The 26,097-nt window shown below is 45.5% G+C and overlaps 1 protein-coding gene across 1 annotated transcript in view; it reads left to right on the top strand.

The window, feature by feature from the left end:
• IMP4 (IMP U3 small nucleolar ribonucleoprotein 4) overlaps window positions 1-26,097 on the top strand; it is a 101,661-nt gene that overhangs the window by 71,151 nt on the left and 4,413 nt on the right. Inside the window, exons 6-8 of the mRNA XM_086940317.1 lie at window positions 5,379-5,533; window positions 6,179-6,273; window positions 21,520-21,593. Coding sequence (XP_086796443.1) covers window positions 5,379-5,533; window positions 6,179-6,273; window positions 21,520-21,593 — 324 coding nt within the window. The remainder of the gene's footprint in view (window positions 1-5,378; window positions 5,534-6,178; window positions 6,274-21,519; window positions 21,594-26,097) is intronic.

The following is a 26,097-nucleotide window of genomic DNA, read 5'->3' on the forward strand; positions in this document are numbered from 1 at the left end:
GTACCAATGGACGTCGATACTTTGCTCAGTCCAATAACGGCTCACGCATTGTGTTGTCCCCAGCGGCTACCAATCCTGATGACGGCATTCGTGGAGACTCCTGTACTACAGCCAAGTGGTAACAGTGGAGCGAGTGACAAAAGCAACATCATCCAGGTACAACGTTCTGTGAGCATTGCTGGTCCTGCCTTCGATGACAGCAATCATTCTCACACCTGCCAAGTTACAGCGCTATCTAATTTGGTTGAACTATCACCTGAATTTGTAGACCAATTCTTTGAGAGCCTGTCTGATACGATGTTCTCACCCGTAGAGAAACAATACATTTTTGAGAAGCTTTCCGACACACAGCGTTCCCATGAACTCTGAATTCGGCCTTCGGTTTTGATCAACAAAAACTGCCAAGAGCTTTGGAAATCTATTTTTCCCCGTTCAAGCAATAACTTTTTTGATTTGGACAATTTTTCTAATATTGACCCTTTTTGGCACGAACAATTCTTTGCTTAACGTAAAAACTATTCATAGAGAACAGAAGCTTCACACTTCTATTTCTAAAAACACGTCTAGAGACATAACATCATTACACCAGCCTCTAGCACACATGTTATTACAATGCATTTTTATGTGATGATTTATCTCGCCTTTCTTCTGTCAGAGATACTTCATGTGTAATTCCTTTTGCATAATCGTTCATTGATTTCATATGCGATAAATTTTGAATGATTACTATGCTTTAAAAAACGTACAGTACCTAAATTCCATGTATTACAAGTACGCCTATTTCGAATGCATTTATGTATTTTGGGGTGGGCAATGTTACACATGCATCTAATTGCTTAGTTTTAGTAATTTTGATGGACATTAACCCGTGGAGTGGGTGTTGCGTGTTTATCTAGGTTCCTGATCGATACTGTGACCTTATGCCCCTATTCGGCTATAAATCCATTTATTCCCTATATTGGCATAACTGTTCAAGTGCGATTTTCTGAAAAGTCATCTCTGGCCTCACACGAACAGAGCCACATTCCAGCATGACTCTCTGCTACTTCCTTTGCGACCAATTAGTGCAATGACAGTGCAGCAGTCCCTATCTGATATTCCTAGATAACACTCCGAGTTCTTCAACAAGATAAAAACTTAGCAAACCTGGAAATCCCCGCTTGCTATGTTTTGATTAGTAATGGAACTCTAATGAGCAACTGATAACTATCACTTCCTAGTGACATCTTTAATTGACGTCTTATGTCCAGCAAACTTGCGTCAAACCCGGCACCTGTCAGGTATAAATATTACCAACGTTGCCTTAAGCAATGTTCGTTGCCTGTTGCTGATGCCAGCTGCCTGCATGACCCTGTGTTGGTAAATCTAGCACTCTGTCGCTGCAGCCTGCTATCCTGTGGTGGTGAAGCTGCTGATTACCATTATCGCCGCTACAGCGCGAACTATGGTGCAGTACGCTTAAGGAGCTGAACAGCCGTCCTCTGCGAAGACATCCAGCAGATTCCAGCTGCCCGCGGACGCTGTCCCCCCTCCTTCCTCGACGCGCTGAAGAGAAGCCGCTGCCTTTCTCGTGCAGAGAAATCCAGTCCCGGCGCTTCCGGTTTACCCTCGCGGGTGACTGGGATATCGAGAGAGACCCCTGAAGGAGATACCAATCCTCCATCATTCTATTCAGAGGTATGGTGTTGACTAAACCCTTAGACGAGAATTCTTGAAACAAACCTTGGCAAAACCAACTTAACTTAAAGCTACTTACTTACTCCCCTTTCACGTGTTAGGCTTAGGTCAGGCACACTGGGGTAGGCTTAGTTAGAAGCACCAGTTGAGTATGTTAGCCTAATGTATATATGACTGTATATATGTTTTATTACTTTTAAACCATTGTATGGCTAAGAAACCATATCAATGCTTTTACAGTTCTATTTCGCAATACTTATCTTACTGTACGTACTTTTTATAATAACAATTATTGCAATTGTGGCAATACATTTCTCTTGTACGAGAAGAAAGACTGTTCAATAAATGTTAACCCTTTATTGACAAACGCCCGTCTCTCTATTCTCTACATCTCGTGAAAGTAAACTGCACTAGACTGACTGAGTGAAATCTATGTCTATTGTTTCACACGACCCTAGAGATTGACTCTTGATCTGAGGAGCAAAGTTGTCATGTTGCACGGTTGTTGGAAAGCTGAATCCCTTCTTGTCTGTGCCAAGGAAGCTGATCACTTCCTATGCAGAGAAGAAAGTTTCCAGTGACCTCTGAGCTAGTTGGTAACACAACCCAATTAAGTTTAGCATAGTCAGTGGAGGCCTGGAATATCCGCAGTTCCACGTCGATACTACTGTTTGTTATTCCAATGCGCAGGGCCTAGTGGGAAACTAGGAACTACACTACACCAGCTCCAGTGTTTCCAGTCACCCTTGCGGGTTACTGGGAGATAGTCCTGAGAACGAGATACAAGACCTCCTTCATTCTATAACCAAGGTACGGAGCTGATTTTGGCAAAAACCAACTTAACTTAAAACTGCAACTTACTTACTCCTTCCCACGTATTTGACTTAGGTCAGGTACACTGGGGTAGGCGTATCTTAGAAGCACCAGTTGAGTTCGTTAGTCAATGTTTTTATGTATGTATATATTTTATCCATTTTAAAGTATCATATGGCTAAGAAACCATATCAATGCTTTTACAGTATTATTTTATAATACTCCTTTTACTGTACGCACTTTACTTCATGATAAGTATTGCAATTGTGGCAATTCATTTCTCTTGCATGAGAAAGAAGACTGCTCAATAAATAACAACTTTAATTGATAACGCCTGTCTATCTCTCTGAACTCTGGTGAAATTAAGCATGCACGATTGACTGAGTGAAATAGCGGTCTATTGTTTTCACACGACTCTAGAGATCTAATCTTTATTCTGAGGGAGCAAAGTTGTCATGTTTATGCTGTTGTCAGAAACTAATCCCTTCTTGTCTAATCAGGGAAGTTAACCCCTCCCTGTTCATTCGAGAAAGTTTCAAGTGACCTCTGAGCTAGCTGGCAAAACTAATTAAGTCTAACATAGTCAGTAGAGACGTAGATGACCTCAGTCCTACGTCTACACTGCTGTTTGTTATTCCAATGCGCAGAGCCTATTGGGAATATAGGAACTACACTACAAACTGTTACCAGATTCTGAAGTAAAAAAGTTTTTCGTAAAACATGCCACCAAATCCCTTCATTGTGCAGCTGTACTGCCTCGAGTTTTGCCCCTGGATGAGCTCGACATGTTTGTTTGTGTAGATGTTATGACTTTTTGATTTCTGTTCTTTGTGGAGTTAATGTGTAAATGTTTTCTTGTGGTTTTTGCGTTTCATGTCTCCTAGCACATCAGAGACACTTTCCATTGTTCCTTTTTGGATAATCATGCCTCTTTACAAGTATCATAATTATTAATGGCCAGTTTCTGTTATGGCTAGCTGTACATCATGGCCAGTTAACATCATTCATATTAATCACAAAATACAAAATAATCAGGTTAGGTTTTTTTTAAACGAAACTGGCGCATTATAATCAGTTTCCATTTTGCCTAGGTTGCACATGATGCCACATTCCTTCGTGCCCTAGTATTCTTCAAGTTTCTAGTTGTACTTCTGTGCTGTTACTTTGGAAGTTATTCCATCTCCTAAGAAGCGACAGGCCACCACAATGGTGATTGTTTGCGCACTGCTAAAACATATTACATTAAGTTACGTTGGTACCTTCGAGCCAGTTGCCATTATGCCCAGTGAGCACAATTGTGACAGCTTGCATTCCACTCGATTCGGCAAATTGTGGCAGGATAGCATTAAGCTCAATATGCTTGATTTGGCAGTGTTCACTATGACATTTGAACACATTATGTCTGGTTTGCTTTATTCACAGGTATGTCACATCTGGGGCCCGTTGTATCAAAGTACCACACCATACCCACAATTTTTATAACCAAGTAAAATATAATGACCAATTCTGCCAAGTAAATGCTCTTATATTGCAACAACGTACATTGTTAGTTTCAGTAATGTTCAATAAACATATCATGACCCTGTCCAATTGTGCTGAGTTAACACAAGATTAACAATATCTGTTAGCATATTCGATTCAGTTACCTTTATGTCCAGTTGGCACATTACAGCAGTTTCTATAATGCCCACATTATGTTTTCATAGAACCATTTCCATTGCATCCAATTGGATATCTGGTTCCATTATTCATTCAATATGCCATGGCCAGTTTCATCACAACCCTTACGCTTATTATTCTCATTTTCCCTATGCCCAGTTATCACATCCCTACCAATTTCCATTGTGAACATTAGAACAAAGTTTGAGTTCCATTAGGGCCATGTGGCACATCCCTGGCACCTTCCATAATTCTCTTAGTACATGTTTACCAGTCTCTGTCACACACCGATAACCTATCAAGACCCTTTTCTATTAACGGCCTGTTCCTACAGTATGCCTACTTCATATTATTCCTAGTTGCAGCTCCCTGACAACTTCTGTTATGCCCCGGTGGAGCATTGCAGCCTATTGCCATTACAGCCAAATGCTATTAAGCACGTCATTGCCAGTTTTCAGTTTGCATAGTTAGTAAATTGTGGCCATTATGTAATATATATATATATATATATCACACTAAAAAGCAGGCAAGCTCCTATGATGCTTAGTAACAGCCCCATAACCAATTTCCAGCACAACCAGAGGTCCTTGACCGAACACCTGTGTACATGTCAGTGGGAGTCTCGGCATACACAAACTATATGTCTTTGTACATGCTAATCCAGTGACCGTCCAGTGATCTGCATCTGTATAACACTTGGACCTGGCAATTCTTAGATTGAAGGCCTGAGCATGCAGATGGGTAGAGATCTGTAAAATATCCACACAAATAAGGCTATCAATGCCTCATAGATGTGCTTTCCCACACAACCATTCTCTGCTGCAATGTGCCTGGTCACTAATAAAGAAACAGTGGGCCAGTAGCAACGGAACTAAAGTTGTTCCTGAAACTATATCAACCACCAAATAAAAACGTATCCCATACTGATGAAATACGAGACAGCTTACCGTGGTCTTGTTCAGGAAGACCTCAGCTTCATTGTTACTTCAACCTTTTGTTGAGTACTTTGAAATAAACTTGTCTCTTTCACAAGTTTGATAAATTTGTATGTAGGGGGGCCACACTTCGGGGAGCCATACAAAGCACCATTCTGGTCTAAAATGAACACTGAGAAACAGTAACTTGCGATTCCGTTCCTCTCACCAAATGAATGCCCCTGCATAGCACTAGTGGGTTATGTGCCGTCTATTCCTCGGATGCCTGCTGAATTCCCTGTTGTGTCTTCACAGATGGTCTGATCGTGTGTCACCTCCCGTTTGGGCCCACTGCGTACTTCACACTGTGCAACGTGGTGATGCGCCATGACATCCCTGACTTGGGCACTATGTCTGAGGCATATCCACATCTCATATTCAATAACTTCACCTCGCGTTTGGGGCAGCGGGTAAGTACTCTGGGATGTATAGGGAGGTGGTCTATAAATAAATGTTATGAGACTAGACAGATTGTAAAGGCTCTATATTATAGTTCTTTCACTGTACTTCTGAATCCAAAACTCAAAAATTATTTTCAAGGGTATTGATCAGACTCTCTTACCCATAGCAGATTTGCAAAGCTTATACTAGATTATCTTTTGACAATAGCATCACCTAGGAATCTAGATCCAGTGTGGATAGCTCTAGAGACCAGTACTGGCATATCGCGCTTCCGATGTGATGCTGTTCTAGAGGGGTAAAAGGGGGGCCTGTTTAGCCAGTAGAGGTACTCCAGGAGGAGTGAATGTAGCTTCCAGACAAATATGCATGACCTCTCTAGGTACGAACATGTCTTATCCACCCGTGGAGTTATGCTTGATATTTTATGTGCTCTTTCAACTGCTTTTGGTCCAGGAGACCTAATCATTGTACTGGAGCTAGCAATTAGTAAACTTGAAGCGGCCAAAGTGTGAAGAATTTGCAATAACAGATCAAGTAATCTACTATTTCTTCGACTAACCTGTTCGCCAGCAAAAGTCAGAGGTTTTATAACTATGGTCATTAACTTTACACATCACTAACTTATCTATTTTGTCACACTGTTTCTTACGCAGGTCTCCAGTATCTTGAAGTTTTTGTTCCCTGTGCCCAAGGACGAAAGTAAGAGGGTGATAACATTTGCCAACCAGGAGGACTACATATCTTTCCGGTAAGTAGATATAAACCTCAAATGTAGACTAAAGTAATGGTGAAAGGTTAGTACATTGTCCTAGTGCCAACAGTACAGCCTGGGACAAAGGCAGGTTCATGATAGTGTTGTGAAACCACTGAAAGAGCTAGAATGAACTAGTGTCTTCAGTGCCACAGCGAACACGACAACGGACAGAGTACATGGGCCTTGGGAGCCCCCTCAGCTGTTCGATATATTCTTTTTCCACCCACCATGTGCATGCTGCAGTGCGGTTGTGTGAGTTCTTTTATGGGTGTCCTACGAAAGTCCCATTAGTAGGCCGTGTCTCTTAAGGATGCAGCCATTTACCACTGGTGTCCCACGGCCCTTGGCGGTATTGTCCTTGAATTGCATAACCAAAGTTACTCCTTTTATACACTCAACTGTTCAAGGGTGAGCAGTTGAGCAATCAAGGTTTACTCCAGGAAGGGGGGGGGGGGGGGGGGGGGGGGTAAAGATTTGAAACTCCGACTTTGTACGACATGAGATATTACACTCCATAAACTCACTCTCCAGTTAAAAAGTTTGACTTAAGTATTTATTTACAATGATGTACACACACAAAAACAGAAGGCACTAGCACTTCCCGAATCCGAGGGGTGAATGGGGGCTTTTTGATCCGTGCTTTCTGTGGACCAGCCAACTTCACAGGATCACAACTAGCACTGGACCCTATGCCTCGGATCTTTGACCCCCAGCCTAGGTCACATCTTCGCAGTCTGCCTACAAGCTTTAGATGGTGAGCCCTTTTCTCTGGAGTGCAGCTCATTTCCTTTCTAAAAGTGAACCATTTATCCTATTCGTACCTCATTTGTTGCTTCTTGTTTAGCTTCCACCCAGACCTTGATGTCGAGTATGGTGTTGCCTCAGAGTTGGGCCAGATAGGGCTGGTCCTCAGTGTGATTTCCCACCCCTCAGGCATGGCTGCAAGCAGATGTGGCAGGGCCTCAATCCAGCAGGGTCATTATTATTCAAGCCAGGCTGCCTATGTCGCTGTGTTCTTGAGTGGTATGCCCAATCGAAGCCAGGATGAGCATCTGCTGCAGACCCGTTTGCCCCACAGTTTAGACCGCGTGACTGCAGCACTGACCAAGTGTGCCATTTTATTGGAACTAGTCTGGAAGAATAGATGACCAGGAAGGTGCCTCATGAAAAATCGAGGGCGTATCCTTGAGGCACTGCATGCTGAAAATAGTGACTTTTAATTATCCTGATGCATCTAACCAGGACGATTCGCAGGATGTGCTGGACGATCAAGGCACGGCGGACACCCAGTCTTACCAAGTAAAGACAGCCCCCGCAGAGGATACCGCGGCCTTCAACGCTCTGATTGAAAGGGCGGCGTTGAACCACGATGTGGTCATGCATGCATACCCAGTTGAGGAGGACTTTCCGTTTGATACCTTCTCTACGTCGGACAGATCAGTGAAGACGCTGCCGATGCTGAAGGGTGTCCTGAAACACGCCAATGACATTTTCAAGGACACAACCAGAGCACGGGTGGTGAACCCGCGTATTGAGAAGAAATACAAGCCTGCTCCTGTGGACCCTACGTATATAAGGGGTCAATTGCCATTGGACTCTTTGGTGGTCTCCAACGCCCGGAAGAGGGCGAACTCACAAACAAGTAGCGATGCTCCTCCCCCAGACAAAGAATCTAAAGTATTAGAAGCTTCTGGGAAGCGGGTTGCTGCACAGGCAGCGAATATTTGGAGAATAGCCAATACACAGGCTCTACTGGCTAGTTACGATAGGGCTCACTACGACACCCTAGAGCAATTGTTGTAACACCTGCCTAACGAATATAGAGAGGGGGCGAACATGTTGATTCAGGAGGGGAAACTGATATCAAACGCTTCTATTAAGTGTGCACTAGATTCAGCTGACACTGCAGCCAGGGCCATTAACACTAGTGTAATGCTAAGGAGGCAGGCATGGTTACGAATTTCAGGGTTTAAGCCTGAAATACAAACCAGTTTGCTCAATTACCCCGTTAACCCTGATTTTTTGTTTGGGCTTGACGTTGACACAATTCTTGAAAAGATCAAGAAAGACACCGAGACGGCTAAGTCCATGGGGGCCTTGCAGTCTCAACAGTTCAGAGGGGGTTCTTTTCGTCGCTCAGGTAGCAGAGGGCCGTCAAAAGGGCAAGCATCCCAGCAACACAATACCATAAAGGTAGTGCGCAGACCACCTTTAACAAGAACAATAGAGGTGGATACCGTGGTAACAGCGCAAAGGGCAGAGGACGTGGAAATAATAACACCAGGTCCTCAGCAAATACCAAACAGTGACGTCTTGTCACTGCCCCCGGACCATGTAACACCAGTCGGGGGACGACTCCAGCAGTTCCTGCCGGTCTGGGAAGGCATTACCACAGACCGGTGGGTGAGGCAACTTATCCAGTACGGGTATTGTTTAGAACTAACATCCACTCCACCCGACATACCCCCAAGACACCATCTTATGTCCGCAGAGCACATAAACTTATTACAGCAGGAAGTGGCCAGCATGCTGCAACAAGCATTTACAATGCAACGGTTTCGCCTTCGGAAAAGTTTGAGCCATTGGCATTCTAAATGGCAAACTTTTTATTTATGTGTTGGTTTTGAAAACAGATAAATAAATGGCATTCTCATTTACAATGCCAATACACACACCCACACAAGAGCCCCCCACACACACACACACACACAAGAGCCCCCCACACACACCACACAAGAGCCCCCCCCACACACCACACAAGAGCCCCCCACACACACCACACAAGAGCCCCCCACACACACCACACAAGAGCCCCCCACACACACCACACAAGAGCCCCCCACACACACCACACAAGAGCCCCCCACACACACACACGCAAGAGCCCCCCACACACACACGCAAGAGCCCCCCACACACACACGCAAGAGCCCCTCACACACATACGCAAGAGCCCCCACACACACGCAAGAGCCCCCCCCACACACACACGCAAAGAGCCCCACACACGCGCAAAGAGCCCCAAACACACGCAAAGAGCCCCACACACACGCAAAGAGCCACACACACACGCAAAGAGGCCCACACACATGCAAAGAGCCCCACAATTAAGAGTGGAACTACGGATAGATAGATTTTTTTTTTTTTTTAAACGAGATAGAAAATTACTTTCATATGTAAACCTAAGGAGGCATGCAAGACTACTCCCCGGTGACCTACGGTTATACTAACGCCCTGTATATAGAGTCTAAGAAAGGCTAACAAATCAAAGAAGCTGTCTGAAGGAGAACATTTTTTAAAGAAGCAATAAAGCTAAGGATAGAAACATGGTAAATGTTGACTCCATGGCAGGCATGTGGTATTGAAAATAGGTAGGGCAAAGTGTAAAATAATTTGACATGGCAAACATTATCTGCCCAGGTGATAGATTGTGCTATATAAATCTGCTGCAAGACGAAAAAGCAGTAAGAGGCAAAACACTATGAAAAAATAGTTCCACTAAAGAGGAAGGTAACTGTATTTCGGCTACAGGAAATTGATAAGAGAAGTAAACAAGTAAAAAGCATTGGTACATGCAGTACAATATGCTACAGCCAATAGAAATGGAGGAAACGTAAGCAGCAACACAGGAACCAATAAAATGCCAGGAAAGCGAGGGGGCAGGAAGTAAGCTCCTTTTAAGATTTATATTAAAAATAATAGATTTCACAAGCCCATCCCAAGCGCTGTGCAGACGAAACCTAAACATTATCACTGTTTGGACTCCGATCTGCTTGCTCAAAGTCATCCTTGATCTAGGAAACTCCCCCTAAGCATTTTAAAAATATAAGTATATTAAACAATACAAAATTCGTTTGGGTGCAACAGGAGGAGTATTTTACAAAGTATAGCAGCAAATGAACAGTTGCTTTCACACACCCGACAGGCACATTTTGTAATAGACTAAGAAATGGTACTTCTGGGACAATACAGATTGCAAGACCACCAAGAAAAAAAAGACAACTGAATGTACTGCACGCTTACTGGCTACAAAAACTTCACATACCAAGAAAAATAAACCATGTGCAGTTGTCGGATTTTTGGAATGTCTACTTCCCGATGAATACAGCGAGCCATGCCGACGTGCACGGCCTTGAACTAGTGTAAACAGGGTCTTAAGTTTCAGCACTATTAGTATGGAATGCTCAAATAGACGGAATGGAATGTCAGTAATGGACGTGGAAACCAAGTATCACTAACAAAGCGCACAAAACTTCCAGAACACCAAGAGACGCGGCTCGCGCTCACATGCGACCCTGAAACAGCTGAGGCACGTGCAAGCGAAAGAGGGCATTGTCATGCCGATTTATCAAGCCATCTAGTAGTCGGTGAGGAATTGAAACAAAAAAAGGCCGCGTATGAAGTTGGCAAACAACCTTTTATCGGACAAAGGGAACGCAGAGAAACTGCTGATATCTCCATGCATCGAAGCTCCAACGAACGCTCTCTGCATGGGGGAGGGTGAATTCGACGCACCATCTTGTGCTAAGCACTGCTCGAAACCAGAAAGAGCATTGTTCGTCCAGTTTCAAATATCAGGGTGAGAGTGGCGAAATCCGAGCCAGTGTCTGGCAGCCCCAAGCTGTATAAAAGGAAATGTGAAATCTCACTTCCATTCTGAGGTTGCTCTCTGAGCTTGTACATACTGGATTAATAAAATATAGGCATGGAAAGAGGAAGCTTAAATCGGCAAAAATGTGTTACATAATATGTGCAGTTTTGAAAAAGCGCATGTCCCCTAAAGAGTAGAACAACAACAAGATAGCAAGAAGCATGCGCAGAACGGACTGTCCCACAAGGCCACGATTTAAAGGGGGGCTTAACTTTTGATTCGGGCCTCTGAAGCGGCAAGGTGACCCTGAGAACGTGAATAGGCAGGGTCTGTCATACTAACCAGCAGATGAATCCTTAAACCAACTCAGGGGTGGAGGCATGGTGTGCGGGAAGTCACTGGAAATTAGAATGTAACAAAATATGTACTGCAAGATGTTGTATTCAGATTAAGTCTCAATAGTGCACCCAGTCCATCATGCCAGCCTACCCTCGAATGACTAGTTAATCTTTAACCATCATTTTACTGCTTCCATTCCGGTAATGTAGCAACAGTCTTTGAGAACAGAGAACCTCTACGAGAGCAACAATCAATATTATGGAAAGCGAAGTCCAACTATGTTTAAGGGACCAAAGGGCAATTCGTTTAATACACACATTAAACAAACTTGGCAAAAACAGCGATTTACAAAAAGGCGTAACATCATAAAAGGGCAGTAGGAAGAATGGCTTGCGCCATTGCTACAGAACAACACGTTTTCAGTGTGTTGAATGGGTATCAGCATATTTGTATCTGCCCCAGAGACTTAAAGATTGTGATCAATTCACTAGGCTGTATTAATCTCACAGTCACACAAGCATCAATGATTGCATGTCTCTTAGAAGCCCTTCTAAGCGCTGTAGTGAGATAGATTAACGCTGGATGTAGTTCCCTCGAGAGGATGGAACGCAGACTTGACCCGCAAGGATCTCAACCTGTGACCCTCGGGTCGGCTATTTCCTCTGTGTCCTCTTGTCCCAGACTCACACACACGCACACCTGCAGCAGACGCACTGACCCACCGAGATAACTCACCGTGATCAGCCACCGCCGGCAGCACTGCAGTCTGCAGCTCGGTCGGCGGCGCTCCCACAGCTCGCGTGGGGGTTGGGGAGCGGGGCAGGGAGCCGGGCGCAGGAGTTGCCCTCCCTCGCTGACATTCGGGGTTATTTTTAGTCGGGCTGTATCAATGCAGCTGTCCCGGCAGCCTCACTGGGGGAAGTGACACTCGGGCTGGCCTCACTCCGCTCCTACGAGGCCGCCTCCGGTGCTGCCGCTCTCCTCTCGGCCCTCTGGTAAGGTGGACGGCTGGTGAGTACCCCCCGCCGGAGCTCCGCTGCCCCCGGGCACCCGGAGGCACCGTAGCGCTGCGAAGAAGAGGTGTGTGTCCGGTGCGAAGGCCTGAGAGCGTCCCCGAGCTGCCGGCCGGGAGCAGCGCAGACTTCCAGCGCTCGCCGTGGCTCCTCTTCTCGCGCTGGGCGGCGGGGGGGGCGGGCACTTCCGGCCGGCCGCGCTGGGATTGGCCGGCCGGCTGAAGAAACCCCCGGGCGGGACACCAATATTTGCGAGGACACGGGGGGCGGGAGAGGACGAGGGGGGCGGGCGGGAGAGGACGAGGGGGGCGGGAGAGGACGAGGGGGGCGGGAAAGGACACGGACGTCGGGAGGGAGGAGGGAAACGTGGGGACGGCGGGAGGAGGGAGGACAGCAGCAAGCACGGCCGGCCGGACCAGACACGGGGGCGTTCCCGGCGTCGCGTGACGTCGGCAAAAGCCAAAGAATCTCGGGAACGCCCCCGTGTCTGGTCCGGCATTGACGGACAGGCCCCTCGTCCAATGGCAAGGCTCCGTTTACGGAGCCAGCCAATCAAGGACGAGGGCCGAACAAAAGCCACACTACAGTTCTCAACAGGATTTCGCCTGCGCGGAAAAGCTGCGCAGAGCGCAGCTTCCGCTAGGCGAAACCTAAAAAGGGGGCATAGAACTGGTGCCTCTAGAGGAGCACAGAACAGGGGTGTACTCTCTCTATTTCTTAGTCCCAAAGAAGGACGGGTCTCTCAGACCCATTCTGGATCTGAGGCCCTTGAACCTATACATCCTTTCAGAACATTTCCACATGCTGACTCTGCAGCAGGTCCTGCCATTGCTCAGTCAGGGGGATTTTCTGGCAACTCTGGATCTGAAGGATGCCTATTTCCATATACCCATACATCAGGCACACAGGAAATACCTCAGGTTCACCATACAAAACAAGCACTACCAGTTCAAGGTGCTACCTTTTGGGGTGACCACCGCTCCCAGAGTGTTCACCAAATGCTTGGCTACAGTGGCGGCACACCTTCGGAGACAACACATTCATGTCTACTCCTACCTGGACGACTGGCTTGTGCAAGCAAAGTCGGCCCAGCAGTGCGCCAGCCACGTGTCCCGCACAATTCATCTCCTGCACAGTTTGGGATTCTCTCTGAACTATCCCAAGTCGCATCTTCAACCCGCTCAGGCACAGCAGTACCTGGGAGCGACGTTGGACACTGTGACAGCCACAGCCCAGCCAAACTCTGTGCGAATCGACAGCATGCAGCTGCTGATTCGCAGATTCAGACCACAACACTCACTACAAGCGCGAGTGTTTCTGCAGTTGATAGGCATGATGGCCTCCTGCATATTCATAGTCCCGCACGCGTGACTGCACATGCATCCGCTCCAAGAGTGTTTGGCACGACAGTGGAATCAGGCTCAAGGACAATTGAAAGACCTAGTGTTGGTGACCGGTCGTGCATACAACTCTCTGCATTGGTGGAATCCACGCAACCTGTGCAAGGGACGACCGTTCCAAGAGCCTGTCCCACAAATAGTGCTCACGACGGACGCATCCCTCCTGGGGTGGGGGGCGCATCTCCTTCATTACACAGTGCAGGGACTATGGTCGGATCAACAGAAGAAGATGCACATCAATCTGCTGGAATTGATGGCGATCTTCATGGCAATGAAGGCTTTCAAGATACATCTGTGCAACAAGGTCGTGTTGATCCGGACGGACAAAATGACGGCCATGTATTACATCCAGAAGCAGGGAGTTACTCACTCTCCACAGTTGCCCCACTTGGCACAGAGTATGTGGAAGTGGGCCATTCAGAGGAACATTTTCCTCATGGCGGAGCACCTCCCGGGCCAGGACAACTAGATGGCGGATCTGCTCAGCCGGCACAGTCATCAGGTGCACGAGTGGGAGATTTATCCATCGGTGCTGCAACCGTACTTCCAGCAGTGGGGGCATCCAGACATCGACCTGTTCGCCACAAATGAGAACGCAAAATGCCCAAACTTCGCCGCCAGGTTCCCACACCCACGGTCTCAGGGCAATGTGATATGGATGAACTGGTCAGGCAGATTTGCGTACGCTTTTCCGCCAGCCCCGCTCATACCTCTGGTGGCACGGAAACTCAGACAGCCCTCGATGACTCTCATCCTGGTTGCTCCAACGTGGGCGAGGCAAGCATGGTACACCACGTTCCTAGAACTTTCCGTGGTGCCTCATCAAAGACTGCACCTTACACCCAGTCTTCTCACTCAGAGCCATGGCGAAGTTCAGCACCCAGATCCGCAACAGTTAAACCTTGCGATATGGCTCATGAAGTCATAGAATTTGGGTATCTGAATCTGCCTCCTGATTGTATGGACATCATTAAGGAGGCACGACGGCCTACCACTAGGGCCTGCTATGCTGCCAAATGGAAGCGTTTTGTCATTTACTGTTCCAGCCGTGACATAAACCCGCTAGATGCAGCGACACAGGACATTATTTGTTACCTGTTCCATTTATACAGATGCAATCTGGTATACAGTTCTATGCATATTCATTTGGCGGCAATGGCGGCTTACTTACAGAACAGACAATGCCTTTCACTGTTCAGAGTGCCAGCGATAAACGCCTTCATGGAGGGACTCAAGCGAGTCATTCCACCCAGAAGGCAGCCTTCACCTGTCTGGAATCCTAATGTGGTTTTGACCAGACTGATGGGACCTCCTTTCGAGCCTCTCCACTCATGTGAGATGCAGTTCCTAACGTGGAAGGTCGCCTTCTTAGTAGCGATCACGTCGCTGAGACGGGTTAGCGAGCTGCAAGCCCTAACCATTCAAGAACCTTTTATACAGGTCCATGCAAATAGGGGTAGTACTACGCACTAACCCTAAATTCATGCCCAAGGTGGTTTCTCAGTTCCACATTAATCAAACTATTGAACTGCCAGTTTTCTTTCCTAATCCTGACTCAGTGGCAGAAAGGTCACTGCACACATTGGACGTCAAAAGAGCCCTCGTGTACTATATGGACAGGACGAAGGATTTCAGGAAGACTAAACAACTCTTTGTTGCTTTCTCACCACAGCACAAAGGCAAACCCATTTCAAAATCAGGTATAGCCAGGCGAATTGTTAAGTGTATTCAGATTTGTTATCAGAAGGCTAAACGCACACTAACAGTCCCCCCAAGAGCGCATTCCACACGCAAGCTAGGGGCATCCATGGCTTTCTTGGGTAACATTCCATTGGAGGACATTTGTAGAGCAGCCACATGGAATAACATACATACATTCACCAAACACTACTGTGTTGATGTACATTCCAAGCAGCAGGCTGCTGTAGGTCAGGCTGTTCTAAAGTCCCTTTTTCAGGCTGCTGCAGCTGGCTTGGGCAACCACCGCTAAGGGAGAAACTGCTATTTAGTCTATGCGCAAGATATGAATTTAGCGGCCCACATGCCTCAAACGGAATATGCTACTTACCAGTAGGCATCTCTTCTTGGCATGTAGGGCCGCTAACATTCCTATCGCCCACCCATCCTCCCCGGTGCCTGTCGCAGCTGTAGCAGTCGGAATTACTTCTAGCATGGTCATCAGGTATCTTATTGGACTCCATCTCTGCCACAATGGCGAAAAACAATCTGAGGATGGAGATGATGCCCATGCGCACTGTAGTCCAGGGGAGGAGCCACCTATCTCGTGATACTTCGAAGACTCTTCCAGGACAACAAGGTGCAATCATCCGGACCCAACACTAGGCGGCGATCTATGCACAAGATATGAATGTTAGCGGCCCTACATGCCAAGAACAGATGCATACTGGTAAGTAGCATATTCCTTTCTGTTTAATAAAGTACTTGTCTTTTCTATTACCAGAAGCGCTGGGCATTGATCTTAATTGCACTGCTGGGTGGGCGTGGTATTGATGCCTGTGCATCCCCACACTAATCTCCCTAATAAGCCTGTGACTGCTCGCCTGAGAGTCAAGTGTGGAGAGGATTGTACAAGATCCAATTTGTAGAGCCATAGTAGACCGACTTCGTGTCTGGATTAGTGAAGGGCCCCAACCCCCACAGTTGTGGCTAGTTCCCTATCCCTGCCCTTTGGCCTCCTGTACGGGCTCTGACAAGGTTCCAGATGTAGTGATTAAGCACCCACTATGTCCAGCCATTCTCAAGATTTTCTAGTGGTGGGGAGCACTCCTAGTACTGCTAATATCTACGGGATTCCCTAGCTTCTTTAGTGTAGTTCCATTTGGAAAGGAACATGCTTAAAACCGTTCTGGAATAAGGACGGCTTATTCCTGCCCACACTGGATGCTTAAAGGTTCCAGGACCATAGGTCTTTTAGGAACTGGGGAGAGCAAATAACCGCCCCCCTAAGGCTACAGGGCTACTTTCGGATGGCAAAGGCTTACTGGATTTAATGTAGGAAAGCTTCCATGCATTGCTTTTCTATGGCCACTGTCTGTTTTTCAGGCCACCTAGATGAGCGCAGGGCACCTGGGCAGTTGCAGTACTTGGGGGTAGATTCTAAGTCTGCTGCGCCTTGTGCTTCAAGTGGTCCGTAGCAGCTTCTTCTTCCCTTGTTGGACTGCATAACTCCTTGTATTCCACATTGCTCAGCAACATTGTTGCCAATAGCCCTACAAGTTGAGTAACTTAAATAAAGTTGGTAGACCCACAGGGTCTCCACTTGACCCGGTTTTCACAAAGTGAAGTAAACTCTATACTTTAGGTACAGGTTTATATTTGCCAAAATTATTGCATTAAGCTGTGGCTATCACTCCTTAAACGTATACATCCACCGCAAAGGATCTGTGCTTGACTACTTGGTCACAGGTTCATATCCAGGCAAGCCCGCGCACCCTTTCTCATTGATAGTGACCATGAAGTTAAGCAACTGTAAGCATTGTTATCGTCTATTGTCCAATAGACCCCTTCGGTAAACGTGGGCACTACAAATACGCCAGGTATATTTTTTTATATTTATTTTAATTTTATCATGTAGTGCAGTAGCGCTGTGGCAAAGTCCGTAAGCTGTATAAGGGTGCCACCATACCTGCCACGGCAAGAGCAAGGGCGTAAACAAGAAGCTGCAAATTTGTAATTCGAGAACCTTGCAGCTCTTTTATCACATTTCCTTGACTTTATCGCTCTTCCACTGGAAGACTGACTGACTGCTTATTGCCAAGTTGGCCTTTTAAATGTGATCCTGGCTCGTGACTGTGACCAGCACTACTAATCATTCACTGGTCGGACATGAGAATGTATCCGAATCAGCCTTCAAAACCTTTGAGAGTTAAATATGGTCATATAACTGTCCCTTAACGAGCCATACCTGCCTCTCTGAAGCAATCCCGACACATGTCGGATTATCTCTTAGTTCTGCTTATGCTAATGCTGACATGAGATCACTCTGCTGCAAGTCTGCCTATCAGACATGATCCTGACAGATGACTGCAATATTGCCATTTGCCCCATGTCCTATGTGATGTTATCAGCCATCTCAGGCTTTTTACCCAACAGCGCTCTACTTCTACACAGGCCGGTTTAGGACTTTCAAGATTGCTGTCTCAGGGCAACTTCAGTATGATGGTGGTATCATGTGGAGGTGCCCTGGGGTTCAAATGAATTGTGCAGTTTGATACTGGTCTTTTGGATACAGGGAGAGGGCACAGCAGGCCTCCAAGAAAGAGTCCGAGCCCACCACCTTGTAGCAGAAGTTCCGGCTGTGATAATCTGTTGTCAAACTGGTATATGGAAGGCAGTACCAGAAAAAAAACACCTGGTTGCACCTACTTACCCATTGTGGAGTTGGCGCCAGGGAAAGACCACCAAAGTTGTGATTTTCAATAGTAACACATGGCAACGTTTTAATGAGGACTCACCTTCCAGGCCAGTGTGCCAGAGGGGAGTCTGAATAGAGTGAGGCAGGAGAGGTATATTTTCCAACCAGCCATAGGCGCACGGTGAAGCCACCAGGGGCTAAACCCTCCATGTCAACCCTTTAGCACACTGAAGGCTTAATGGTGGGTGTAATCTGGTGCACTTTAGTAAGGGGACCTTCCGCCTATTAATGTTGTTCTCTCAGAACTTAATTAACTGGGTTTCTAACCAGCTTTAAAACCAAGCCAAACATGGCATCTTTAATGTGTGTGCAAGATGCCTGATTGGTCTTCACGATGGGCTATGGTCTGAACAGCTGCCTGGTATCCTTGCAGAACAATACGCATGTCGGTTTGCTTGGGTGTACCTCCTCAAATTCTGCTTTTGTTGTTCACATTTAGATTTAGTCTCTGCAGTTCAGGATGAACTGATTCTTGTATTGTGGCCTATGAAAGGCTGGTAGGGATGTGCGTCACTTACCAAGGCACCCTCATTTGGAAGGTCTGACGATCATCTAAGGATCCCTGGCCAAGATAGTCTCAGGTCACGGGCCTAATTAAGAGGGGCCCTTTTGAGTGTCCTGACCAGAACCCTCAGATCAAAGGGTCTCTGTCCAAAGGTCTCACCAAATGTTTAAAGAATCCTCTTCTTACTTCTTACTCCACCCCTCCAGTATGAAATCCCCCCTGACCCCTTGCAACAACTTTAGCGCTGTAAGGTGCCAGTGTTCTTTCAGAAATAGCAGACAGTCACTTAGGACCAGTGGGACATGCATATAAGAAAGCAGTGGTTACAGGCTGCCATTTCTGGAGAGAGCTCCACCTGTTTACGCTCCTTCCTCCCCAAACAAGCATGTCGGCGGTGGATATAGCAGCTCTGTTTGCCAAAGGTGCCTTCTCTGAAAGTTATTTACTCCTGTTATTTTCTGATTCTAAAAAAAGGAGGGTGTTTGCATCCAATCTTGGATGTTCTTTTTCTTAAATCAGTTAATGAGAAAAGAGGAGTTTGAAATGTTGACTTTGTGTCTGGTTGTTTTGGCCTTACGAAATACACAGCATGCCTGCTTCCATATTCCTATAGTAGTGCCACATAAGAGGTATCCTATGTACAGCATGTGGTCTCTTAGTACCGGAGGTGTTTACAGAGGTCATGGGGGTCGTGACTGCTTATTTGAAAAGGGCTTTGGGAGCTTTCTATCCTTATCTGGACGACTGGTTGATAAGGGGGGATTAGCCTATTCTATTGTCCAGAAGCTTGGTGGTTACAACACCCTTTTTTAAGAATTGTTTTTTTCTGTCAGTTGGGAACAGTAGTTTTTATCCCAGTTTCAAATAATTTGTTATACCAGGGATTATTCACATGAGTCTTATCCTATAATTTCTGTCTCCCAAGAGGATTTCTGCCATTCAAGAGCTGGTCCTTTTATTCAGGGGAGTGCTGTTCAGCCAGCAAGGGCAGCTTTGTGTCTCCGTCTCCAGTGTGATTGAGGAAACTGAGCCTTAAGTGCGTCCTATGATTTCATTGAGACCAGTTCTACATGGAATCGAAGGACAAAATCTGCCTTAGTCTGCACGTTGTAAAGAATCTGCCATAGTGGGAGTATGCAGAGTAGCTTCTGAAGTTGGAAAGATTTAACTCTCCTTGTTCGGATGTGACATTAGTGTTCACCTCCCTTCAGAGATGAGGTGTGGATCTACAGGATTAAGATTTCTGTACTTGATGTTTTAAAATAAGAATAAATCTCCACATATATATTGTAGTGTTGAGAGGAATTAGATTGCCCGTGAAAGATTTACTTACCCGCTACAAGGCAGGTGGATGCTAGTACTGATAGAGAGCACAACTTCAGTGTAGTACCTCAGGAAGCAGATGTGAGCAGATTTTCATCCCCTACGCTCAAAAGATCTAGATCATTTGCAGTGGGCAATGGACAGGAAAATGTTTGCCTTCAGCAGCTGATCTGACCGAGAATGGAGACTGTTTGAGCAGGCTTTCGTCGACATGCCATAAACGGCATCTTCCCGTAGACTTTTAGCAACCACAGGCAACACTGTTTGTCCTTGGGTTGGGTTTGTGCAAGACAGTATCAATTTAAAGGTTCTCTGATGAAAGTTCTGTGCCTGGAATGGAGCTTCAGACCTAATTATGCATTTCCGCTTATTGTTTTAATGCTGAAGATGAATCTGATTTCACAAGGCACTTGTGATTTTGATTGTTCCAGATTGGAAGTCTCACTCTTGGTATTCAGACTTTTGCCTCCCAGGTGTGACTCCTGCCTGGCCTCTTCCTCAGAGAGAAGATGTAGAAACTGGCTCAGAATATACTATACCAAAATGAGGTATAGTGTGCACAGAGTCCAGTGGAACCCCAAAGGTAGGCAGAGGTAAAAGTAGATAGCAGTAAGGCTTTATCAGAGGGTAGTGTTGTACACACTCAGGCAAGCAACAGGCCTCCAAGTTGGCTGTCCATTATCTCTAAAAAAAAAAAAAAAAAAAAAAGGATAAACGTGATTGAGAATTAAGGTACACAGAAGCTGTTTCTCCAAAATAAACTAGTATCACTTGATTTCCACAGAATCTTGAGAAAATAAAGGCATTTTAATGCTTGTAGTTGGTGAGAGATGTGCCTTGTGGAAAAGACAAGGTCACAAACCTCTAACCATGTCTTTCTAAAAAGAAATGTTACAACCAATCTTAAAAAGGTCAGCGGCAAATTAAGTATTTTGAAAGGACTGTTGCTGCCCAAGATGAATAGCTGATAACACTGTGGCTTTCCTGAGGTGCTTCAAGCCTGCCTTTATTACTGATCTGTTAATCTAAGACCTGTTCAGATAGCAGAGGGCACCGAAGCCTAGTCTTTAAGTTGAGTGATTAGGAGCAATAGTTTGCTTATCCCTGAGGCTAAACCGGTCCTACACTGGCTGTAGGCAGAAGATTGTGCGCTTAGCCAGTGACCTGATCCGAGCACAAAGTTTGACTTTGGACATCAGGTAATCCTATTTTCACATTGACTGATGCACCTGAAGTAATATATATCTGCTGTAATGGCTGGAAATGGAGTAAAAGTATTTAGTTTCAATACTCCATGTTGGAAAACCATTCTAGAATTACTGACTCCTCACCCTGCACCTCCATATAGGACACATTTCCCCACACCCACCATACACTGTAAGAATGCAACAGGCACCTGACTCTGAATAGTGTACTTTGTGACCTCCTCAAAGGTATGAAGCACCACATAAATGTGAAATTGGATACTGTATGTGCCTCCAACATATATTTTGCTTCTCCGGAGCCTACCCAAGGAAACTTGCTCATGCTATGGATCCAGTATGATTACTCTAGGTCTCTCGCTAGTAGAACTGAAGTGGCCAGAATCTATAGATCTGAGCTGAAGCAATGCTTTCTTTTTTATTCTTATACAGGCACCATGTGTACAAAAAAACAGATCACCGGAACATCGAACTCTCAGAAGTTGGTCCCAGATTCGAGATGAAATGTAAGTTTATATTGAAGATGGGCCATGTAATAATTGGAAATGTCCAAACCACACAGTCCATTGTGGGCAGGAGAGATGTTGAAGGCAAAGTTATTGGTTTTCATTGAATAATATGTCTGCATGATGATTTGTGCCATTGCAAATGTTGATTTAAACCTGGTGCTGAAGGAAAGATAGGCTTCTCGCTTTATGCACAGATTAATGTTACTCCTTTAAATTAACTTCATTTGCAGATGCTCCAGACTGTTCTGAAAGTTGCCAGTTATCAGTCTTTCATCACCTTTTATTGGTTGAGTCTAAAAGGTAGATAGTCTATTTTGCTGAGTCAAAGTCAGTGTTTCAGAAATCCAGTGGCCCAGATTTGATCCCTATTTGAGGGTTGTTTAAGTTCGATCAAGAGTATTTCAGCCGCTAGACCAACAACTGTGTGTAATATTCTTGCCCCAATGCCTAACATTTGGTAAGGTTGCATGAGGAGTCACACATATAATAGGCTGGGATATCAAGACCAGGAATGCCCAGAAAAGGCCTTTAGGACAGCTCCACTTATTAGCTACAATATATCTCATAGATTCACCGTACTATCTCCAGGAGGAGGGAAAAAGTTGGTTCATTTTAAATAATGTTCATTGACAGCTTGTGTTGAGTACTAAGGCGTAAGGGATGCAGTTGTCAGTTATACGTAGAACTGTAAGTTGGACTGTTGTATTGGATTAAGCAAACTGAAGAATGACTGTCAAAAGTTTTCAGCACATGGGTGAGTGTATAAAACTTTAAATGTTCACTCAGTACTGCTTACTTGAAAGGCATTGCAATACGTGAAATATGCAAAGTACTGATTACATGCAAAACAATCTAATTCAATAATAATATGACGGAACACTAAGAGAAAAAAAGAAACCGAGTGGACTACCTAAGATGAGCATCAAAGGGATCGAAGCATAAACCAAGAGTGCACACAAAAAAAATATAAAAACAAATTGGGCACCTTACCCGTAGAGGCTAGGCTCGAATCATGGCACAAAGTGTAATGAGCTTAAACAGAACTAAACTACTAGATAAAACATGTGGGAAGAAGGAAACTAATAACGGCGCCAATAAGATGTAGAACACAGTATCCTGATAGTCATTATTTTATAAGACCATCGATACACCAACATTCGAATCTGCTCGCAGACAACTCTAAAGTGCAACAGGTCGTCCAAGGCCCCATACAGGATTCATAAGTTTGTAAAATCTAAAAGACCGGCTATGCAGATCAGAGACTGAAGAGCACCAGACTACAAACATATTCTGAAAGACCACCAGGTTTCCATATCTGCCACAAGTGTCCAGTGTACAAACTGGCAATAGAGAAGAAAACAAAATTCACGAACCATAAAGAATACAATTATTTGATTAAAAACTGGCTGGACTGCACTAGTACATACATTATCTACCTGATTAACTGTACTTTTAACCAATATTGGAAGCACAATCGGTCCCCGCAAACAAAAGATACAAGCACAATACTGTGATATACACAAACCCAACCCAGGTAGACCAGTGTCTGAACACTTCAGTGAATTCCACAAACATGACTGCATTTTTAAATCCTTGAAATGAATGAAGGAAATGAAAACTGTTCTTATATAGCGCATGGCTACCCGAAAGCATCCCAGCGCTTGGAACAACAGGCAGACAGGAGAAGTGAGTTTGTTCCTAAAATGTTTCCATTATTATATTTTTAGTTTAAGGGAAGAGCCATGTCTTGGGAAAAGTGAGGAGGTTGGGTTCTTGACGAAGGGAGAGAGGCAGGGAGTTCCACAGCTTCGATGCATTATAAGAAAAAAGACGACCTCCGGAGCAAGACTTACTGATTCTGGCAACTTCTGCCAGATTAAGATCATTGGACCGCAGATTTCTAGGCATTTTGTAGGGTCTAATGAGATTGGCAAGGATTGGAGGACCTTTGCCCTGAAGATTTTTATGGGCAATACAGAGGGCCTTGAAGTAAATACGTTCCTTTATGGGTAGCCAGTGAAGTGATCTTAATGCAGGCTTGGCTGAGGAATGGTGGTTAATCACAGTCAACAACCTGGCTGCTGAATTCTGGACCACCTGGAGCTTACAGATAACCGAAGTCAGGGCTCCCAGGTAGATCGCATTTCCATAGTCCTTCATGATTTATCACGTACATAACCGAGCAAAGACTTCCAAGGAAGAAAGAGAGCAATGCACTTAATCTTATTTCATGAACTAGACATTTCAATCAGAGACAGAGGGAAAGGGAATATGAAAAAAGCACCATGTTATAAAAGACTTAAACTTGCATACCTGATGAAAACAGGTGTTGTAATGCAGGTTGTCCAACTGCCACATCACCTTTTTGCCACGAGTCCAGCCATTAGTGGTTCGCAAACGTATGGGCATTAACCCATGTGGCTGCCCTGCAGATGTTGGGGACTGAAACCCCAGCAAACGGGGCCGAATAAGTGGCCACTTTTCTTGTGGAATGTGCCTTCACCTTCGCTGACAGCCGCCTGCTTTTTTTATGGCAGAGTCTGATGACTGCAGCAACCCAACATCAAATACTGGCCTTTGAGAGGTCTTTCCCTTTCTGGGTGAGGCATAGGAGACTGAATTGATCAGATTTCATGAACGATTTAGTTCTGTCCAGGTAGAACTTGAGACTTCTTTGAATGTCCAAAGAATGAAGAGCTTTTTCCATAGGCGAAGATGGACTAGGGAGGCTGGCAAGAAAATATGCTCATTGAGATACAAATTGGTTGGCACCTTTGGAATAAACTTTGGGTTAGTTCTCAGAATGACTCTGTTTTCCTGATACTGAGGATATGGTTCTCAGATTGTCAGAGCCTGAATTTAGCTTATTCTCCTTGTGGAGGTAATAGCCAAGAGAAAGGCAACTTTCCATGATAAAAGTTTTAAGTCAGCCTTGTGAATCTGCTCAAAAGGAGGCTTCATTAATTGTGACAACTGTGTTGAATTGCCAGGTCACTGGTGGAGACTTAACTGGCTGAAAGGCCTGGAAAAGCCCTTTCATAAATTCTTTAGTAAATCTGTTGGACCACAAAGAGAGCTTTCCTTTCTGTTGTCTGAATCTGGCTATGGACACCAGTTGAACTTTCACATAAGTATGAGGCAAATCTGACTGCTAGATGCAGCAAGTAAAGAAAAACTTGTTCTGGTGTTGAAGAGATGGGATGCACCAAGTGAGAAGTAAACCAAATACGGAACCCTTTTCCACTTTGCGGTATACTTTTTTTTTTTGATTCTGCTAGAGCTTGTTGTAGAATCATCCTGCTATCGTAAGGATAGGCAGCTGGCCATGTTTGCGATGGCAAAGCCACCTGAGATGCTGCGGATGAACCCCCACCCCCCTCATGTAAAAGAGGCAAAGGAAGCACAGGTTTGATGAGAAGGAAAAAAATTGGAATAGAAGCCTTTGTTGCGCTGATTTGGCGGATTGACTTCTAGTTCATTTTTGGAGAGAAGCTCGCAGATCTCTTCAATCTGTGAAACGAGGTGTCGGTGAGACGTTTTGTATGGTGGATGATTTGGAGGCTTTTGAACAAATTCCAGGGTGTGACCGTGCTGGGTTACGTCTAACATCTATTTGTCGGAAGAGATGTTTTTCTGACGACTGGAGAATCTGGAAAGAAAATTACTGAATTTCTGACATGGGGCCGAGATGGCCAGTGCCAGGGACATATCATTGTCTCCTAGAGGTATCTTGAGATTTACCTACAGCTGGAGGGCGTCTTCGAGCTGGTTGACACTCAACTAATCCTTTCTCTCACCAATGACCCCAGCACCGCCAAAACTAACCTACACGAAGGAATGAAAGAAGTTGCCGAATGGATGAAACAAAGCCGTCTGAAACTGAACTCAGACAAAACAGAAGTCCTCATCTTAGGTACATCCCCCTCTGCATGGGACGACTCCTGGTGGCCGGAAGCCCTCGGAAAAGCACCCATCCCGACAGACCACGCACGGAACCTAGGCGTCATCCTGGATTCTTCACTCTCAATGAACAGACAAGTCAGCGCCGTATCCTCTTCCTGCTTCAACATTCTTCGCATGCTCAGAAAAACATTTCGCTGGATCCCCACCGAAACAAGGAAAACAGTCACCCATGCTCTGGTCACGAGCCGACTGGACTACGGAAACACCCTCTACGCAGGCACTACCGCTAAACTCCAGAAGAAACTCCAACGAATCCAAAACGCCTCAGCCAGGATCATATTAGACATCCCACGCTACGAACACATCTCTGGTCACCTTAAAGACCTCCACTGGCTACCCGTCAATAAGAGGATCACTTTCCGACTGCTAACCCACGCACACAAATCACTCCACGACATCGGACCAGAATGCCTCAACTCACGACTGTCCTTCTACACCCCCCCCCCCCCCGCCAACTACGTTCTTCCAGCCAAGCCCTCGCCACTGTACCTCGCATCAACAAGACCACCATGGGAGGAAGATCCTTCTCATACCTGGC

Source organism: Lissotriton vulgaris, chromosome 10, assembly GCF_964263255.1.
Source record: "Lissotriton vulgaris chromosome 10, aLisVul1.2, whole genome shotgun sequence".
In the NCBI taxonomy this organism is placed as follows: Eukaryota; Metazoa; Chordata; class Amphibia; order Caudata; family Salamandridae; genus Lissotriton; species Lissotriton vulgaris.